This window comes from Petaurus breviceps, unplaced genomic scaffold (genome assembly GCF_028583685.1).
Source record: "Petaurus breviceps papuanus isolate PSGF00001 unplaced genomic scaffold, PetGlider_PUasm1.0 103, whole genome shotgun sequence".
Classification (NCBI taxonomy): domain Eukaryota; kingdom Metazoa; phylum Chordata; class Mammalia; order Diprotodontia; family Petauridae; genus Petaurus; species Petaurus breviceps.
Genome location: NW_027185588.1, coordinates 551,387 through 572,649, shown reverse-complemented (window position 1 = coordinate 572,649; position 21,263 = coordinate 551,387). Strand labels below are relative to the sequence as shown.

The window sequence follows — 21,263 nt, the reverse complement described above, 5'->3', positions numbered from 1 at the left end:
GTGACTCGCCCAGGGTCACATGGCAGAAGTAAGATTTGAACCCTTATCGGCCAGTCTCCAAGACCAGCACTCTATTCAGTAAGTCAGAGGCTTCTCTGAGCTCATGTCTCTGTGTTTCTAAAATGAGAGGTTTGACCTAGATGATCTCTGAGCCCATCCCTCCAGCCCTCAATCAGTGACATTAAATTTACTATTATTAAATACATTTATATCTTGGAGATAATTCAGTGTTCACCTAAGTTGGGGACAGCTAGGTGGCACAGTGGGTGCAATGTTGGGCCTGGAGTCAGAAAGATTCCTCTTTATGAGTTCAAATCTAGCCTTAGGCACTTACTAGCTATGTGACCCTGGGCAAGTCACTTAACCCTATTTGCCTCAGTTTCCTGATCTATAAAATGAGCTGGAGAGGGAAATGGCCAACCACTCCAGTGCTTTGCTAAAAAAAAGAAAAATCATATGAGATCACAAAGAATCTGAAAACTGAACAACAACAGGGTCAGGGGTTCTTAACTTGAAGTCCATGAACTTTTAAGAATATGTGCTATATTTGGTAGCTGTTTAGATATATTTGGTTTCCTATATATTTTGTTTTGTGCATTTGAAAAGACTATTCTGAAAAGAGGACCAGAGGCTTCCTCAGACTGTCAAAGGGATCCAGGGCACAAAACTAATTAAGAACCTTTAACCTAGGCCAATCTCTCATTGTACAGACAGAGAAGCTGAGATCCAAAGAGGTTAAGTTATTCAACCATATGAGCCAACCTATCTGCAAGATGCCATCATTTGCCCAATGTTTTGTTGTATTGGTCAAGAGTTAGTGTTTGTTTATTGAGGAGCAGAGGTAACCTGGAGATTTATTCTTTGGATTTTCATCTATGTCCTCCCCCCTCCCATCCTTTTAGAAGCAGGAATTCCAGCTGGTGTTTAAACCCTCTATATTGAAACAAGCTATTTGCCTATTGACTTCAGGGAGTTTTTAAAAACCATTCATTCGGTCCTGAAGAAAAAGAAATAGTGGGTAGAATTTTTAAAGTTTGAACTTAGGAAAAACATTTCACCTTGGCAAGTGGGGCTGGTGGAGAAGGAAAGAAAAAGATTAAAATATAGGAGGAGATAAAGGAAGGCATAAAAGAGGAGTGCTAAGCAGGGGGAAAGAGAAGGAAAAAGAGGAAGAGGGAAGAAGATGGAAAGAAAGAAGAAGAAGGAAGGAGAGGGGACAAGGAAGAGGGGGAAGGAAAGGGAGAGAAAGAGGAAGATGAAGGGGGAGGGGAGCAAAAGCATTTGTTCTTCCCCTTTAGAATATTGGGGGGGGGGTCATACTGAAGGACTAGGCCATTGAAAGCCTGGACAATTTTGAATTCCTCAGTTTGGTTGAAGCATTAACAAACATAATTGGTTTATTAGTGAGCCAAGATCATTCAGTGTTCTGGAAAGCTGGGGAGGCTTCCCATTCTCCTGTATTCCTGTCTGAAAAGATGACTCTGGCCTGGGATTCGAGGCCTGCTCTTCCTTTCTCCTCTTTCTCCCCCCTCCCCAAGACCTGGTTTGGCCAATGTGGCTCCCCAAGGCTTTTCTGGAAGATAAAGCTGGGGCTGCAGATTTCTCACCTCTCCAAATCCCTGAGATTGCTCCCTGGCTTGGCTAGATAAGTGAAGGCTGCTGAGGCACTGATAAGGAACACTATCAAGCTCTTGGCCAAAAGCCTAGTCTGCACCATGCCTCCCTGAGGGCCCTGGGAAAGCCAAGGCCCAGTACTACCTGTCCATGCCCCAGGAGACTGGTTCCTATCACAGACTTATACTGAAGTTACATTAGCCTTGATCTTTTCAGGGAGAGGATAGAAAGAAAAAGAATGGAAGGGGAGAAATAAATGAGAGAAAAAGGAGAGAGGGGAAAGAGAGAGAAAGGGAAAGTTAGAGGAAAAGAAGGAATGAAGAGGGACAGAGATAAAGGGGAGCGGAGTGATGGGGGAAAAGGGGAAAGAAAAAAGAAGAGTAAAGGGGAAAAGAAGGGAGTGAGGGGGAAAGAAACAGAAAAAGAGAAAGAGGGAATGAGGGAAGAGAGAAAGACGAGTGAGGGGGAAGAAAAAAGGAGAATAAAAGGGAAAAGAAATAAGTGGGGGAAAAGAGAAAGAGGGAGTAGGGGAAGAAGCAAAGAGAGAAAGGGGAGTGAGGGGGAAAAGAGGGAGTGAGGGGGCAAGAGAGAAAGAGAGAGTGAGAGAAGAAAGGGGAGAGTGAAAGGGAGAATGAAGGGAGAAAAAAGGATAAAAGGAGAAGATAGAGAAAAGGGGAATGAAGGGGGGAAGGAAAGGGGGAGAGAAAGACGGAATGAGAGAAAGGTAAGGAGCAAAAGAGAAAACTGGGAGATTGAAAGGGGGAGTAAGAGAAGGATGAAAGGGAAAAAGAAGAGAAAGATAGAAGGATAGAAAGAGATAGAAGGAAGAGGGAGAAGGAGGAGGGATACTCTGTCCTGGCCCCTCTTGTCTTCTTCCTCTACAGTCTCAACCATGGTAACATCCCCAGATCCCCACCGAGATCTCTGTTCAGATGACTCCCAAATCTATATGCCCAACCCTAATATCTCTTAAATTGCAGGTCCACTTGACAACTGCTTGCTAAACATCACTTAGATGTCTTATTGTCATCTCAAACTCAACATCTCTGAAACAGAACTTGTTCTATTTCCCTTAAATCATCTTCCACCCCCAAACTTTCCTGTTTCTGTTGGGGGCACAATGATCTTTCCAGTCACCTGGGTTTGTGACCATGGAGCCATCCTTTCCTCTCCCTCCTCTCCCTTCCACAACCAGTAAACTTGGTTTCCTTATTTCCCACCTCTGAGTCTGTGAAGGGATGGTCCCTTTGTGTCTAGAATCTGCTGCTATTCCATGGATACTTGGTAAAATTCCTAGCATTCTGTAGAGCACAGCTCAGGTGTTGCCTTACTACAATGAGGGCTTCCCTCATCTCCCCCAGTTGTTACTGATCTCTCCATCTTGAAACTACTTTGTATAAAGTTGTTGTATTTACTTCTCAGTGTCTCTGTTGGCATTGTCACCTCCAGGGGAGTATAAATTTCGCTAGAGCAGGAATTACTTAATTTCTTTCTGTGCACTCAGTGCCTAGACGCTATCTTACACACAGTAGGAACTTGACAGTTTCCCCTTTCCTCTTGTTGAATTGAGATTCAAAGAGAAAGGGGGAAGAAAAGAAGAAAGGGAAAAGAAGAGAAAGGAGGAGGGAAAGGGAGAGAAAGAGAAGAGAAAAGGGAAAGAAAAAGAGACAGAGTAGGAAGAGAGATAGAAAGGGAAGCATTCTGAGAGAGAGTAAAAGATAAAAGACTCAGTAAGTGAAGAGAAGCAGAGGAAGACAAAGAATGGAGGGGGAAGGGAGGAGGAAAGAGAGACAAAAGAACAAAAAAACGAAGAGAAGAAGACAGAGAGGGAAGAGAAAGAGGGAGAGAGACAAAGAAACAGGGAGGGAAGAGGGAGACAGAGGGAGACACATGACAGAGAGAATGAAACCTGAGTCTCTAAGCCAATGCAGTTTAGTACTAAAGGGAATATCCTTCCAAGAAGGTTTAGATCCCTAAACAAAAACATGAGGCCAAGAATCTGTCTGTACCTGCCTGCTGACTTTCTCCACAGCTTTTGGCAGGTTATTAAGCTTTTGTGCCCTATTAATGAACCCTAGACTTTACTCAGATAACTCCTCCTGGGATCTCCCCAGGCTTTCTAATTCAATTCAACAAACATTTGGTAAGGCCCCTTTACATGAAAAATAGTGTCCAGACCTGGGGGAAAGGGAAGGGGAAAGGGAAAGGAAGAGGGAAAGGGAAAGGAAGAGGGAAAGAGAAGGGAAAGGGAAAGGGAGAAGAAAAAGAATGCAATTTCCTAGGGAATAGGGGAAAATGTCTTCTTTTTGTGTCCCTATCACCAAGCACAATGTCTTACACATAGTAAGTACTTAATAAACACTTTATGTATCTATCTTGAACCCTTCTAACTGGCATTAGGCATCAACTCTTGTCATCCTGAGCTGTCAGTTACCAGACCTTTAATCACAGCGGGTATTTCTGATGCATATAAATGCTGTGCCAGCTGATTCAGCCTCCATCGCTTTATGAATTTATTTTAAGTTTATTTTGGAGCTCTGAGCAATAATAAAAAAATCATTACCGGCTGTAATAGTCTTGGCAGGGGATTTGGCATTTCAATTCATCAGAGATCACCCTGAGATTATTAAAAAAAAAAAAAAAGAAAGAAAAGAGGAACGCCTGTTGTATGTTGATGAAATATAACTTAACCAGTAAAACCCTGCTATTAAAAATCAAAGACAGTATTAAAATTTCATTAGTGTGAGTTTTGCGGCCAAAATCTAATGACAGAACAAATTGGATCCTTGCACAAATAAAAGGGTAATCGCTTTTTAATGCCCCTGTTATTCTTAGACAATTGATGGGCATTTACTTCTGACTTCCCAGTTGTCGGGTACAGAATGGCTTTCCCTAAATTATGGTCAAGACCAATTTTCTGCCATTATTTTCAACATGGAGAGATTTAATGCAGAGAAGTGGCAAGGGAATTCACAAGACATATTAGATGAGCTGGTCAACATGAACGTGTGCACTTAATGACCACATGATTGAGGCAGGAGAGAACAGGACAAAAACAAGGGACGAGATCAAGCTTTGTTCTTTTAGAGTGAGCCTGCAGAAAGCTTGTCTCCCTGAGAGTTCCAATGCTCCTGGCATGCTCTGGCCATCACCAACCAGCTGAATTACAAGTCTTTGGCATGGCTACTGAAGGCCCCCATGTTCATATCATTTTTAGACTGCCAACATACTGTCCCAGCATCCACTAAAAAGCTGGTTGACTCAGTCATGTTGTTCACTATGTCTAGCAATGCAATTGACTGATGTTTTCCCAAAGAATTATTCAAAAGAGATCAGAATTATAGAATCTAGAACTGAAAGATACCTCAGAGATCATCTGAGTCCAATTCTGTCATTTTACAGATGCAGAAACTGAGGCACAAGGAGGTTAAGAGATTTGTCCAAGGTTTCTCAGGTCATAAATATCAGAAGTAGGATTTGAACCCAGGTTCTTTGACTCTAGAGGCAGGGCTCTTTCCCCAGTGAAACACTGCACTTGGGCATTGCACAGTCAGAGATGATGAAAACTTTGTAACAACTGGGACTGCCCCAAAGTGCCTTGGGCTACTTTGGAAGGTAGTGGGATCCCCAGCATTAGAAATCTTTGAGCAAGCTTAGGTTGGAAGACAGCTTATCAAGGATTTTGTAAAGGTTAGTAGATAAGAATGCTAGACTCGGAGTCAGGGGGAACTGGGTTCAAATCCTGTTTAATCCTGAGGAAGTCACTTAACATCCATCAGCTTCAGTTTTCTCATTTCTTAAATGGGAAGACTTAATAGCAGTTACCTCACATGGCCAATATGACAGACAGATGAGATAAATGGTGCAGTGGGCAGAATGCTGGACTTGGCATCAGGAAGACCCAGGTTCAAATTCAGTCTTAGACACTTCCTAGCCATGTGACTCTGGGTAAGTCATTTAACCTCTGTCTACCTCAGTTTCCTCAGCTGTAACATTCAGTTGTTCAGTCACATCTGACTCTTTCTGACCCCATTTGGAGTTTTCTTGGCAAAAATACTGATGTAGTTTGCCATTTCCTTCTCCAACTCATTTTACAAATGAGAAAATTGAGGCAAACAGAGTTAAGTGACTTTTACAGGGTCACATGGCTAGTAAGTGCTTAAGGTCAGGAAAATTAGTCTTCCTGACTCCAGGTCCTGGTTCTCTATCCACTGTGGGAATAACAATTGCACCTTCTTCCCAAGGTTATAATAAAACTCAAATGAGATAATAAGTGTAAGATCCCCTGAAAATCTTAAAAGGCTATAAAAATGCAAGCTCCTCTTATTGAAAGCAGCTTTCTAGCTTTGTAGTGCTTTGAAAATGTCAGCTATTGTGATTTTTATTCAGGTATGTGTTGGACTACACTGTCACTGAAGTCCTTCCAACTCTGAAGTTTGGTGATTCAATGAGGACTGAACAACTTTAAAAGCCCAGCTGTTCCACAATTAGGGCAAACCTCTTCAGTTGTCCCATCTTTAACTTTCTCCTCTGCAAATCAGTGATCACATATCCAAAGCCCCTCCTTCACAGGGTTTCCTGATGCTCAAATGGGATAAGAAATGTCAAACATTTTGGAAAGCACAAAGCACCATGCCAGAGTATACTAGTACCACTGTTAATCATCTCATTCTTCTTTTTCAAGGGCATTCAGATATAAATGATCCTCTTACAAGTTGCCATCCTGCTGTCAGTCATTTATATTTAATATTCTATGAACTACTGCACAGGCAGATAACAAAATTAAGCACCCTTTGCAATTGATAAAAGACTTGGGATGTATGCTCATCTTCTGCAAGCTTCCTGAAAGCATCCTTGGTACATTGGCAGTAGCAGACAGGATGATGGGGATAGGGATATGTACCTATTCCTGTAGACACCTGGATTTGATTTCTTCTGCTCAGTATCTGCCTTTTTCAAGTTCTTCTTTTCACATGAATTGGGGATGAGTACTTGGGGATGGGGTCATCAATCAGAATCATCGTTATTAGATTGTTAGGGATCGATATTATACCCCAGCATTTGTAAGCAACCACATTTCTTAGTGATAATCATATGGTTCCGCTTCAATTTGTTTATTGAATTCTTGGGAACGTTTTGAAGAATGTATTTATTGTTAGAGGATCTATCTGTTAGTTTATGAAGGATCCTTAGCTTCCAATGTATAATTCTAATTTTCTTTTTACTATCTTGTTTTTTCTCGTCTACCTATCAAACAATTCTGGGGCAGATCACCATCGTGCTATAATTTCTTTATATTTAGTGTTCTATAAACTATTTGGACAGGTGAATGAAATATTTTTGTTCAATAAAAGTAATAGTAGGTAGAATTTTTAATGCACTTTCAGGTTTGTAAAGTGTCTTCTATCTCATTTGATCCTCACAGCAGCCCTGAGAGGTAGATGTTATGATTATTCCCATTTTACAGATGAGGAAGTGTTCGAGGTTGGATTTGAACTCAGGTCTTCCTGACTCCAGGTGCATTCCACCACCTAGCTTCCAAGATGCGAATTCATCCTCTATAGGCTCATTGTAAACATCCTTAGAACAACTTTAGCAGCAGACAGAACCAAGAAAATAATAATAATAACAACAATAATAATAGCAACTAGTATTTATATAGCACTTTAAGGTTTACAAAGTGCTTTACAAATATTATCTCACTTTATCCTTACAACACCCTTGGGAGGAGCATGCTATTATTATCCCTATTTTGCAGATGAGGACACTGAATCGGATAGAATTTAAGTGACTTGCCCAGGGTCATACAACCAGTAAGTGTCTGAAGCACTATTCAAACTCAAATTTTCCTGACTCCAGACTCAGCACTCTGTGCATTATGACACCACCTAGATGTCAAAATATTAGGATACAGACTAATCACTTGCAGTCTCACTGAAAACATCCTTGGTCCAACTCCAGTAGCAAATAAGACAAACGAGATAATATTAATTAGTAGAAGAAGTTAACAACCATAGCTAGCATGTATATAGTGTTTTAATGTTTACAAAGCACTTTATAAGAATTACCTCATTTGATCTTTGCAACATCCCTGGGGAGAAGGTGCTGTTATTATGCCCATTTTACAAGTGAGGAAACTGAAGCGGAAAGAGATTAAGTGACTTGCCCAGAGACACCCCGCTAGTAAGCATCACAGATAAGATTTAACTCATCTTTTTGATTCCAAGTTCAGTACTCTGTGCACTACAGTGATCCCTTTGATCACTTTCATCTCCTTTGCCAGGTCTTCATGTTTTGAAAACTTTTCATTCCAAGTAACTTGGAGATTATGAGTATTTGAAATGGTAACACCAGTTAAAACACATTTGTTTTTTTGCTTTTATGAATCAATATTATATCTGGGTAATTGTGGGTAACAGTTTGGTTTCTGAAAACATTCTAGTACTGGTACTATTTATTTGTTGAGTTCTCCTGGATATTTTGAGGTGTGTATTTTTAATAGGGGGATGTTATCTGCCTTCCCATAAAAGATAGTGCACTTCTGAGGTATAACTTTAGTCACCAAGCTATATTTTGTTGGGTTTGCTGTCTGTGTTAAAGTTTTACAGCCTGTAGAAAAGTGTTGCATCGTCTCCACTGATACCTTGCTTAATCTATTCTGGTCATTAAGACTGGGCTTCTAGAGGATAATGCTTCCCTAGTTTCTTGTAGTAATGTCCTAGCCCAGCACTGTAACCATAAACCCCCCTTCAGAGACTTGCTAGTGATGTGACTTCCCAGGGTTTTCATCCATTGTTTCCCTCTGTTTCCCATTAGGACACCAGCGATGATTGGCTGCTCATTTGTGGTGGATCGGGAGTATTTCGGGGACATCGGTCTGCTTGACCCGGGCATGGAGGTGTACGGTGGGGAAAACATCGAGTTAGGAATGAGGGTAAGTGACAGGAGCTTGCCAGACCCATCTTTGAAGTGCTGGTTCAAAATTTAGGCTTCCCAGAAAAATGCATTCTTGCAACAATGGGACATGTGGTGGAACCAGAATGCCATGCTATGTGCATTCCCTTTGGAAGGACTATTACATGTAAGATAGACTAGATACCGAGTTCAAGGGGTTGGGGAGATTGAAGGCACAGTGGGAGGGGGATTTTGGGTCACTATAAGGAAGAATTTTTTAACAATTAGAACAGTAAAGAAACGGATTGGCTATTTTATAAGATAGTGAGCTCCCTATAATCGAACAGATCCAAGCGGAAGTTGAATAGCTAAATATCATGAATGCTTCAGAGTGGATTCTTCTCTTTGGGAGGAAAGATGAGCTTGGTGATTTAAGTTCTAAGGCTCCATGATCCTTCCACTCCGACTGTTTACCTGGTATAGTCTATAGGGCACATGCTGATGTGTTTCTCTGATTTTTGAAAAACTGTTTCCTTTGAATAAGTTTCTTTAAGACTATAAAGATCATTCTTCCCATTCTAGGGGCAATGCCTTTGGTTTGTTTGACTTTTTTATTCATTTTGAACTTAAATACATACGGATGAAAAAAAATTTCCATGTACACAGAACAAAATAAAGAGGAGATTCACTATAAAACCAAGAATTTACATTTCACACTATTTATTTAAAAAAACCTATAGAAATACTCCACCATTTTCAAAGCTACTCTGTTTTGTTTCCTTCTAAATTTTCTTTTATTCTTTTCTGTGCACTTTTTATGTTTTCCCTCCTTCCTCAAATGTTCCTAGAGATTGCTACCATCAGACATAAATATAATGTATATATGTGTCTGTATATGTGTATGTGTGCATGTGCATTGTGTGTGCATAAAACCACTCTATACATACTTCTACTTATCAGTTCTTTCTCTGGAGACAGCATCTTCCTTCATAAATCCTTTGTAGTTGATTTGAGTGTTTATAATCCTCCAAATGACTTAGTCACTCAAAGTTGTTCTAAAAAATATATTGCTGTTGCTGTATACAATATTCTCTTGGTTCTGTTCATTTTACTCTTCATTATTTCGTGCAATATGTTTGATATAAGGATTTTTAGTCCAAGTTCTTTTAGAGTGACTGTGGGATCAGATCTGTCTATTAGCTGTCTGAGAAAATGGACAGAGAAGAAAGATGAGGAATGAGGAAAAAGCTAGAGGAAGGAGGGACTAATAGAGATAGAAAGTAAGAGGTATGAAATCCCTTCCCTGATGTATCTAGGCATTTCTAACCACGGACTTGGCTCCTTGGATCTGCCCCAGAATCCTCAGGGTTGGACTCTCTATGCCTTCCAAAGAGACAGCTAATTGACCTGATAATTTATAAGAAGATCTGAATTTGTATCCTGACCATTTACTAGCTTTTCACCATTAAATAAGTCCAAAGATATGCTGGTAAATGTTTAATTATCAGCTCTTCAAGAAAAAAAAAGGTGTCCATGACAATTTTATTAAAGATTTTTAAAATTTCACTAAATATTTTCCAGTTACATATTTTTTAAAAGTTAACATTCATTTAAAAAATTTTTGAGTTTCAAACTCTCTCCCTCCTTCCTACATCTTCCCCTCCTTGAGAAGGCAAGCAATTTCATATCAATTATACATGTGAAGTCATCCAAAAATATTTTAATCTTAGCTACGTTGCAAAAGAAAACAGACAAAAATAAAGCAATAAAAATAAAGTTTAAAAAGTGTCCTTCAGTCTACATTCTGAGTTCATCAATTTTCTCTTTGGAGGCAGATAGTATTTTTCATCTTAGATCCTTTGGAGCATTGTATGGATCAGAGCAGCTAACTCAGTCTTTCACCTTGCTGTTACAATATTGTTATGCACAATGTTCTTCTGGTTCTGATCACTTCACTGTATCAGTTCTTATAAAACTTCCCAGGTTTTTCTGAAGCCATCCTCCTCATTATTTTTTAAAGTATATTAGTATACCATGAAAATCATATGCCTCAATTTGTTCATCCATTTCCCAATTGATGGGCATCCCCTTGATTTCCAATTCTTTGCCACCACAAAAAGAGCTGCTATAAATATTTTTGTACAAATAGGTCCTTTTTCCTTTTCTTTGATCTATTTGGGATACAAACCTAGTAGTGGTATTGCTGGGTCAAAGGGCATGCACAGTTTTATAGCTCCCAGCATAGCTCCAAATTGTCCTCCAAAATGGGTTGGACTAGTTCATAAGTCCATCAACAGTACGTTAGTGTTTCAATTTTTACACATCCCCCCCAACATTTGTCTTTTTTTCTGTTATGTTAGCCAAACTGATCAATGTGTGGTGATACCTCAGAGTTGTTTTAATTTGCATTTTTTTATCAGTAGTGATTTAGAGCATTTTTAAATGTGACTATTGATTGCTTTGATTTCTTCTTCTGAAAACTGCCTATTCATATCCTTTGACCATTTATCAATTGGAGACTGACTGATATTTTTATAAATTTAGCTCAGTTCCCTATGTTTGAGAAATAAGGCCTTTATCAGAGAAATTTGCTGTAAAAATTTTCCCAGTATCCTATTTTCCTTCTAATGTTGGCTACATTAGTTTTGTTTGTGCAGAAACTTTTTTTGTCTTTTATTAATGTTTGTTTACTTTTAGCTTACAAGATTCAGTTCCACAATTCCTTGAGTTTCAAATTTTCTCTCCCTCTCTCCCCTCCCCCCGCCATGGCTTATAATCACATATAGGATATGCAAATACTTTCACATTAGACATTAGTCAGGTTATAAAGAAGGATTATATCAGATGGATTGAACAATGGCAAAGAGGAAACAAAACAAGAAAAAGAAAAGGAGCAGGTAGTTTGCTTCAATCTGCATTCAAACTCTGTTCTTTCTAGTTCTTTCTCTAAATGCAGACATCTGTCTCCATCATGGGTCTTTTGGAGTTGCCTGATAATCCTTGTGCAGAAACTTTTTAATTTCATGCAATCAGAATTAACCCATTTTACTTTCTGTGATCCTGTCTGTTGTTTGGTCATAAACTCTTCCCTTATCTGTAGATCTGAGAGGCACACTTTCCCATACTCCCCTAATTTACTTATGGTATCACCCTTTGTGTCCAAATCATTTAGCCATGTTGACTTATCTTGGTATATGGTGTGAGAGGTTGGCCTACTCCTAGTTTCTGCCAAACTACTTCTCAGTTTTCCCCACAGTTCTTGTCAAATGTTGAGTTTTTATACCAAAAGCTTGGATCTTTGGGTTTGTTATATTACTATAATACTGTGGTCATTTACTGTGCGTTGTGAACCTAATATATCCCACCTGATATCGGAACAGTTTGACGATTACTTCCTTTGTAATATAGTTTGAAATCTGGCACTGCCTGTGACATGCTTTTTAAAATTGAATCTGCATCTATAACACCTTTCTGTATCATTTTATTAAACCTAAGCAATCAGCAAAACAACAAATCAAGCCCTGATTTGTAACATTTGCAGATTTTCAAGGTGTAAAGTCTCACGCTGAAATTTTAACAATCAGCTCTTTTGGACTTGTTAAAATTGGCTCCAGCATCCTCCTTATCCCTTCCAAGGCATCATGGCACAGTAATCTGGTTTAGAACTCTGGCTTTGCTACTTGTTATATGTGTGACCCTGGGGAAGTCACTGAAATTTCTTTAGACCTCATTATCATCATCTATAAAATGAAAAGGTTGGCAGAGGGAGAGAAATAAATGCATGTTAATTGGCAAAAAAAAATTAATAAATTTTAAAAGAGAAAAAAATGAAGGAGTTATATCAGATAGCCTCTCCTGTCCCTTCCAACTCTAAATCTGTGATTCCATGAATTTCTCGGAGTTTCATTTTCCTTGTCCAGAAAATCTATGCTATGAGAATGTTGGGGATAATAATATTTGCTGTAGACACAGGTAGCGAAGTGGATAGAGCATAGGAATTGGAGTCAAGATGATCTGAGTTCAAATCTTGCCTCAGACTTTACTAACTGTGACTCTTTTAAAGCAAATCACTTTACCTGTGACTGCCTCAGTTTCCTCATCTGTAAAAAGGGGATAGTAATAGCATCTACCTCACCAGGATGCTGCAAGGATCAAATGAAATAACCTATAAAAGCTCATCACAAACTTTAAAGTGCTATATTAATTCTTTTTATCATCACCATCAGCATAGTCATTATAACTTACCTCACCATTTTATTTTGAGACTCAAATCAGCTAATGGATACATAAGCTTTAAAAAAGCAATATTTGTCAGCTATTGTTATTATTAATTCCTGCCCTAAAGGGAAGGGACTAGAAGAGGAGGCTACTTCTCCCTAATACAAGTAGAGCCCAACGGTTCATCAAAAGAAATGCAGAACATTTTTATCATAGACAATAGATTCATAGATATAGAACCAGAAGAGACTTTCGTAGATCCTGTGGAGCAGTAAATAAGAATGAACTTTGAAAACAAAAAATTGTTCAGTCACATCTGTCTCTCTTTTACCCTACTTGGGGTTTTCTTGGCAAAAATATTGGAGCAATTTGCCCTTTCCTTCTCCAGCTCATTTTACAAATGAGGAAACTGAGGCAAACAGGGTTACATGATTTGCCCAGGGTCACACTGCTGGGAAGTGTCTGAGGCTGAATTCAAACTCAGGTCCCCCTAACTACAGGGCTGGCATTCTATCTACTGGGTCACCTAGCTGCCCTTTGAAAGCAAAAAGAGGAGGTTCAAAACTCACCTCAGACACTTACTATGTGACCCTGAGAAAGGATCTTCTCAGCTTCATTTTCCTCATTTGTCAGGTGAGGATGCACTAGATGGCTTTCTGAGGTCCCTTCTGGCTATAATTATCTCTTATTTTGTGGATGAGGAAAATGAGGCCAAGAGAGTTTAATTGCCTTGCCCAAAGTCCCATGGGTAATAAGTTTCAATAGGCAACACATGAACGAACCCTTGCCCAGTGACCACAAATCGAGTTCTGTTTCCACTGTGCCATGCTCTTTCCTATGGATAGCAATCCCATTTTTGCTTTCTAAGTCAGAGAAATAATGTATGGTGGGAATTTCAGGTAGGAGGGGTCATAGTAGGTCCAGGGCAGACAATAGTCTCTCAAGGTGAGACCATCCAAACAACAATAATAACTCACATTTATGTAACACATTCTTTATGTTTTCTCATTTGATCTTCACAACAATCCTGGGAATAGATACTCTTATTATCAACATTTTACAGATGAGGAAACTGAGGCTGAGAAAGGGTAGGTGACTCATCCAGAGTCATCTAGCTAGGAATTGAGTTAAGATTTGAATTCAGGCCTTCCTGACTCCTAGTCTCTGGTGCTCTACAGCCCACAGTGCCACCTCTTTGTCCTTTGCCACATAGTCAGAGTTGCCATCTGGGCCAGGCCATGAGAGCATAGTCAGAAAATGACTGTGAGATGGCTTTGTCCCTGCAGAGAGAAGAGAACTAATGTATGCCTGAGACTGGTCAGGTCCAGGTGTCTGCCTTCCCCAGGAGGTTCAGAGCTGTCTGAAACCCTTTCCACATGGCTGCCTAGAGAATAGATCAGCAGCCCTGGAAAACTCTCCAAGGCATCTGATGAGTAAGGGAAGCAAGGACCACTAAACAATTTCTGTCACTGAATCAAGCAAATGGGAAGCCTGTGATCAGAGCCACTGCCTGCCTGGCAGCAGACTGCAGGAAGAAGCCATCTCTGCTGCTTACAGCAGCTTTCCAAGGGACAGGCATTCACTAATCAGTCTTGTCCTCTCCACAAATTGTGTATGTGTGTATCTGTGTGTGTGTGTATGTGTGTGTGTGTGTGTGTGTGTGAGCTCTGGTTTCAAGGGCTGGTGATGTCACTTATTTGTCAGGCTCCTCCGAGTTTCTTCTGGTGCGATTGAGTGTCAAACTCCCTCCAGAAATCAAGTCCCACTTGCTGAGACAAGCCCAGCTTCTGTGTATTTCTCAGTCATGATCAATCCATTCTAGCCTGAAGGAGCTGGAAGGGAACTTGAGAAATCACCCAGTCTGACCTCATTTTGCAGATGAGGAACCTCAGAGGTTCAGAGAGGGGCTTACTCAAAGTCACACAGGCTAGCTGGTCAGGAGCAAAAACAAGGCTAGAATCAGGTCTCTTGACTCCCCAGTTCACATAACAATTAACTGGGGTTTCTGACTTGAATTTCACGGATTTAGTCCAGGTTCAAACAATTAACCAACAACATTTATGAAGTGTCTCCTATGGGTAAGGCACTGTGGTCAGTCATGGATATGCAAAGACAAAGCAAAAAACAAAAGCGAAATAACCCCTGCCTTCAAGAAACTTATATCCAATTGGTGGAAAGCAATAAACAAAATGTATTTATCACTCCCATTTTATAGACGTGGAAACTGAGGCTAAGAAGGGTTAAGTGACTTGCCTATGGTCACACAGTCAGTGAAACTGAGGGAGGAGTTGAATGTATGTCCTCTGACACATTTTGTTTTGATCGGCCTTGACTCGTGATGGCTAATTCACATAAAGAGGAATTTAGAGGCAGTCAATTTAGCTGGATTACAGATTGTGGGAAGAGAAGTAATTTACATCAGGCTAGAATGAAGGCCAAATTGAGAAGGGCTTTAAAAACTAAACAAAGGAGATTTCGCTTGATTCTATAGGCAATGGGAGCCATCCAAGTTGATTGAGGAAAGGAGCTTAAAGGAAATCACTTTGGCAACTTTGTGCAAGAAGGGTTGAAGTGGGGAGAGATTTGAGGCAGGGAAACCATTGGAAAATTGTTGAAATACTTTAGGAAGGAGATAATGGGAACCTGAATCAAAGTGGCAGCATTTATTAGTTGCCTGAAGCCAGAGGTTAATCACTCACACCATGATTAACTTGGGACAGATAAGTGACCCTCTAACTGTAAACACTGAACCCTTTGGAGGCAGTGACAATATGCTTTGGAAGCTGCAGACCCCGGTGTATCAGAAGCCTAGGGAGAACAATGGGTTGGTCCACCACCCATTGTGTGTATACCCCTGTATACTTTGTGCTTGCTTGCTTGAATGCATTACCTTGGCATCAGTATTTCTGTATGTGGTCTTGGTATCCTTCCAACCCATCACAGAACAGAACTACAAGAGGTGGAGACAACACGTATAAAAAACTTTCCCCCCAGCATTTTGGTTGAGAAAGGGAAGGAAGATCTAGGATAGTGTAAGGGGATGTTAGGGTCTAGTGGAGGTTTTTTAAGGCTCAAAGAGACTTGGGCTTATTTAAGGGTAATGGAGAAGGAACCAGTCATTAAGAAAAGGTTGAAGATTAAAGGGGGAGATTACTGAGATTTCTGGAGAATATTGAAGGAGATCGAATCAAGGAGGGCACCTGTAGAGGGGATGATTTCGTCAAAAAGAAGAGCCACCCAACTGTTAGAGATTAAGGAAAAGGAGGAGAGAATGATGTCAAGTGGATTTAAGATGAAGAGAATGAAAGAAAAGGGAGCTCTTTCTCAATAACCTTAATTTTTCAGGAGAGCAATAGACAAAAATGATGGAGAAAAAGTGGGAAGAAGGGGAGAAATGGGAGATTTGAGTAGAGAAGATATGGAAAAGCTTTTGTGGGAACTGATAAAGGGAATCAGGGGGAAACGAAAGGATTGCCTTCTGTAAGTAAGAGCCCAGTTGAATCTGAAAAGCATGAATTCATAATGTATCCAATTAGCACAGTTATATGACTTCCTCTAGCTCTATTTAGCAGCACAGGAGTAGGAATGAAGTAACTGATAATGGGATTAATACAAGGCTAAGGTTTGGCAAGGATAAGAGATGATAGAACAAGGGGGCATGGGATTCAAGAATAAAGGACAGGGTAAAATTGAATTGATGGAAGGTAAGAACAAAGGAAAGTAGGGAGGGAAAAAGGGAAGAAGGAATGGAGGGAGGAGGAAAGAAAGATACAACTAAAATATTTTTAAATGCTATGTTCCAGGAACTGTGCTAAGTACAGATGATACAAATGAAAGAGAAAGAAAGGAAGGAAGGAAGGAAGGGAAGAAAGACATTTGTTTACATTCTAATAGAGGAAAATAACACTCAAGAGGAGGATAGAGGAGAGGAAATGAAGATACATGGTACAGGGGCATGATTTTGAAGTCCAGAAAGTCAAGAACAGGGACATAAGGGAAATGATGGCAGGCTAGCCTGAGTGCCTTTGCAAAATGGAGGGTCCAGAAGAAACTCACCTCTGGGAAATAGAGAGCAGGTGTTGTGGAAAGATATAGGGTCAGAATTGGAGAAAAAAGGATATAAAGTCAGAGCATAAGTAATATTGAGGGAAAGTCCTAGAGTGGAGGGATTGGGGAGGGTGGGTCTTAATGAAGGAAAATAATGAGTTTAGAAGGATAAGGCATAGTGTAAGATGGAATGATAGGAGAATATGGTAAGATACAGGGATTTCAGAGGTTTTTGTTAACAAAGTAGAACTCTTATGGGGAATAGTGGGGTGCAGTCCATGAATGTGAATGTGTGGCTGAGATGGAATGGAATATAATGGAATAGGACATGCGATTTAAGAAGACTGCAGAATTGGAAGTTTTTGTTTGAGGGTGGCATCAACTTTGATAATGCAGTGCCAGGGTGTTAAGGCAAAAGCTGGGGAGTAGTAAAGGAGTGTATGGCAATCGCTGAGCCCTTGAAAAAGGAATAACCCAGAGTTTGGTACACAATGGCTGCTGTAATCTAGATTGGGTAGAAATTTTAGGACATTAAGAATTTCAAAAGAAGAGATGGTGCTCATTGATGCAGTAAAGGGAGAGTCTGGAAATGGCAGTGGAGAGCAAGGAGTATCCAGACTTTCTCTCTAGGACTAGTGTGTTGGAGAGTGTCAGGGAAGTGTAATGGTGGAGAGTAGGGCCAGGGATGCAGTGTTATTAAGGGAATCCAGGTCTCAAAGAAGGCTGGTATATGAAAAGTCCAGAAGAAAGGATGTATATTTATATTAGAAATGAAATTCCAGAAGGCACAATAGAATGTAGCTAATGTCAGGGTGGTACACTGCTCAGGTAGAGATGAGAGAAGAGGAGATGGGAATTGGTGATAGTTTTATCCTTTGTAGCCAGTGATTGATTAATAGAGAGAGAAATGGATAGTGGGAGATTATTAGCCATAGGGGTAATATTGGGTAGTAGTTATTGCTGGGCAAGGATCAAAGGTGCAGGGTCTTAATCATTCTTGCTAGGGGCGGGGAACTTGCAGCCTCGAGGCCATATCTGTGCTTCTAGGTCCTTGGGTGTGGCCTTTTGATTGAGGCCACACTTGAGGACCTAGAGGGCCACATGTGCCTGGGGGCCACAGGTCCCCCACCCCTGCACCCTGTGAGGCAGGGATTGGGGGTGGGGTAGCAGCCGTGCCTTACCACACCATGGCTCCCTTTTGTCAATTATCCCCAATAGAGCCTAGCTAGAGCTTGTTTGTGCAGACTGGCTTTCATATTGCCTCCTCCACTGCAAGCAGGGAATTATCTTTTACCTTTTTTTGTATCCCCACCACTTAGCACAATGTCTGGCACATAGTAGGTGCTTAATAAATGTTTATTGACTGACTTCTGGCAGAAGCCAATAGGTTTGGATAAGCTCTGACACGAAGATACTCCTCCTCCTCTCCTCCTGCTCCTTTTCCTCCTCTTCCTCCTCCTCCTCTCCTTCTCCTGCTCCTCCTCCTCCTCCTCTTCCTCCTCTCCTCCTCCTCTTCCTCCTCCTCCTCCTCCTCTTCCTCCTGCTCCTCCTCCTTTTCCTCCAGGCTGGAGAGGTGAGGCCAGTAAACCAGGTTCCATCCACCCTCATATTTTGATCTTGGGTCTTGGGACAGTTCGTGCTTACAGCTGCTGCTGACACAGAAAACACCATAGGACTCTTAGCTATGGGAATGTCTCTATAGAGCCTCCTCCCCATCCACAATGCAAACACCAGTGATACCAAAGGCAAATGCACTTAATTGGAGCATTTTGAGCTCATAAACACAGCAAAGTGGCGCCAGGACAGTCTCTGAATTCATTTTGGTAATGGGTCCAAATTATGAACCTATTAAGCTTAAATGATTCAGGAAACAAAAATCAATAGTTCTTTCTAATGGATTATAGTTTATTTACTTCCCAGCACATCAGGGGTATGAAACATGTTTTACATTACTCACCTTGGGCAGAATGACAGCTGTTGTCAATGATGGTTAGAAGGGTTAATACACATTGGAAAAGACCAAGTTAACACCAGAGAAGAATCATAATCATGGCAGTTCTCATTTCAATGACCCTTTAAAGCTTACAAAGCACTTCCCTCTCAACTACCCAGTGAGTAGGGAATATAGGTCTTATTATCCCCATTTTACAGATTCTGAAACTAAGGCTCAGATACAATGAATTGGCCATTGCCTAGTATGTTTTGAAAGTGGGAGTTGAGCCTAGATCTTTCCTAACTCCAAGCTTGGACTTTAATATTCCCCATACATGAGTTTCCATCGTTCACATTCTGGTCTTTGTACAGGCTGTCCCCCATACCTTTTATACTCTTTCTCCTCGCCTCTGTTAGAATTCCTAGCTTCCTTCAAGATTCAATTCAAATTCCTGACTTTTTAAAAAAAAATTTGTTTGCATATATTTTTCCGTTTGTGATTGTTTCGATATAGAAAGCCCCTAGTGAGGAAATTTCCCCTAGCAATTCAAATCTGAAACTCACAATCTTAGGAAAGCTACCTGGAGCTCTGAGAAGTTAGGGTCCGACATCCAGTGTATGTCAGAGGCAGCACTTGAACCCTGGCTAGTATGTGTTATAGAAACCCAGTCCCCAAACTCTTGGAAGGTCAACACAAAAATCACCCAAGCTGGACAACTGTCCTGCCCTGTCCTGCCTCATTCTTGAAGCCCCACCCAGGGTGGGGATTTTTCACATGACTGCTTCTTCTATCCCTAGAACACATCCCTCCTCTTCTCTGCCTCTTAAAATCCTTGGCTTCCTTCAAGACTCAGCTCAATGCCACCTTCTCTCTGTAGCAAGCCTTGAGTGCCATCACCTCTAAAGCAACCTTCTGTCTACTCTGTATGTATCTTCTGAGATAATATTTATGTATGTATGCATCCTCTTTAGAGTGTAAGCTCTGAGACAACTTCAATTCTGTCTTTGGGTCTCCAGTGCTTAGTAAAAGTGACTGACACATAAATGCTTATTGGTTGGTTGATTGGTGTTGTCTCCCCCCATTAGAGTGTAAGCTCCCTGAGGGCAGGGACTTTGCTTCTTTTTCTTTGTACTCTCAGTTTAGCATAGTACCTAACACTTATTAAGTACCTAATAAATGTTTGTTAATTAATTGGTTGGTTGACTGAGCACCTTTCTAATGCATTTTATCATTCAAGGCTCCATAAATAAAGTATTAACCCTGAAAAGATCTGACATAGTAAGCCAGGACCTTAGAAAGCCAGGGTCCTTTCGCTAATCCCTATTTCCCATTTCTCTGATGTGAGGGGATAGGGAACTTTTTCTAAGTCTACAGCATTCTATGGAAGCTTTCTGTTGTGGGCAGTAAAATACACAGTGTCATGGCCATTCACTGGGGAAGGAAAATTAGATTTTGTGGAAAACTGAAAATTTTATGAAAAAAATATGAAATTTTGAAAACTTTAGCTTACTGTAATTAACATTTAGCCACATTGATAATTCTAAATATATATGTATATATCCTTTAGGACATCCTATTATAGATATCCTCTAGGAATATTTATTTCCTAGAGTATTTTGTATTTTTGTTCTTTGACTCTTCCCCCCCCCCAGTATTATATTTATCTGTATATGTGTCATATCTCTCCAGTAGAATATAAGTTCCTTGAGGGTAGGAATTATTTCATTCTTTTTATGTCCTCGGTGCCTGGTATAGTGCCTATTTCCCATTCTCTTTATTTTTTGGAGGGCAATTGGGGTTAAGTGACTTGCCCAAGGTCACATGGCTATTTTTTGTGTTAAGTGTCTGATGCTGGATCCGAACCCAGGTCCTCCTGACTCCAGGGCCTGCGTTCTACTCACTGTGCCACCTAGCAGCCCCTGTTTTGTTTTTTGTTTTTTTATATAAAAAGTTATTTGCTTCTGCATCGTTCTCAACAAGTAAAAATTTTTCTCTAAGTATCTTTCAGTGTTGGGGAGCGGATTTTGAGGGGATTAAAAATAGCAGCAAAAGGAGTTGCTGCAGAGTGGGAAATTATCTTTCCAAATGGGAGGCTCCAGAATAACCGAAGGGATTTTACTGATAAACAATCCGCCAAGCAGGAGAAAGATTATTCCATGTGAATCCTGATCATCAGGGATTCCCTTGGGAAAAGAATGATTTAAGCAGTGGTATTAAGGTTGGGTAAGGAGTAGTTGTGTTCTTGTTTTTGTTTTCTCTTGCCCCTAGCATCTCCTTTCCCTACTGGTCCATGTCCTATGATAGGTTGCCTAATAGGCAACTCCCTCATTCTTGGGTGGAACACAAGGCGGTGACTAGTGAGGGAGCTAGCTAAGGAGAGACAGAGAGAGAAAGAGACAGACAGAGACATCGATGACAAGATTCTGATCTTGCCGGAGAGAGAATGGTGAGAATAAAAAGGCAAGAAAATAGCCCTTTCCTGTTTGCACAAAATTGAAATTCAGACCTTTCTCTCTGTATCCTTCCCCCTCTCTCTGTCTCTCCCTCTCTGTCTCTC

At 40.5% G+C, this 21,263-nt stretch overlaps 1 protein-coding gene across 1 annotated transcript in view; it reads left to right on the top strand.

The window, feature by feature from the left end:
• GALNT9 (polypeptide N-acetylgalactosaminyltransferase 9) overlaps positions 1-21,263 on the top strand; it is a 217,294-nt gene that overhangs the window by 84,313 nt on the left and 111,718 nt on the right. The window contains exon 5 of the mRNA XM_069089039.1: positions 8,431-8,548. Coding sequence (XP_068945140.1) covers positions 8,431-8,548 — 118 coding nt within the window. The remainder of the gene's footprint in view (positions 1-8,430; positions 8,549-21,263) is intronic.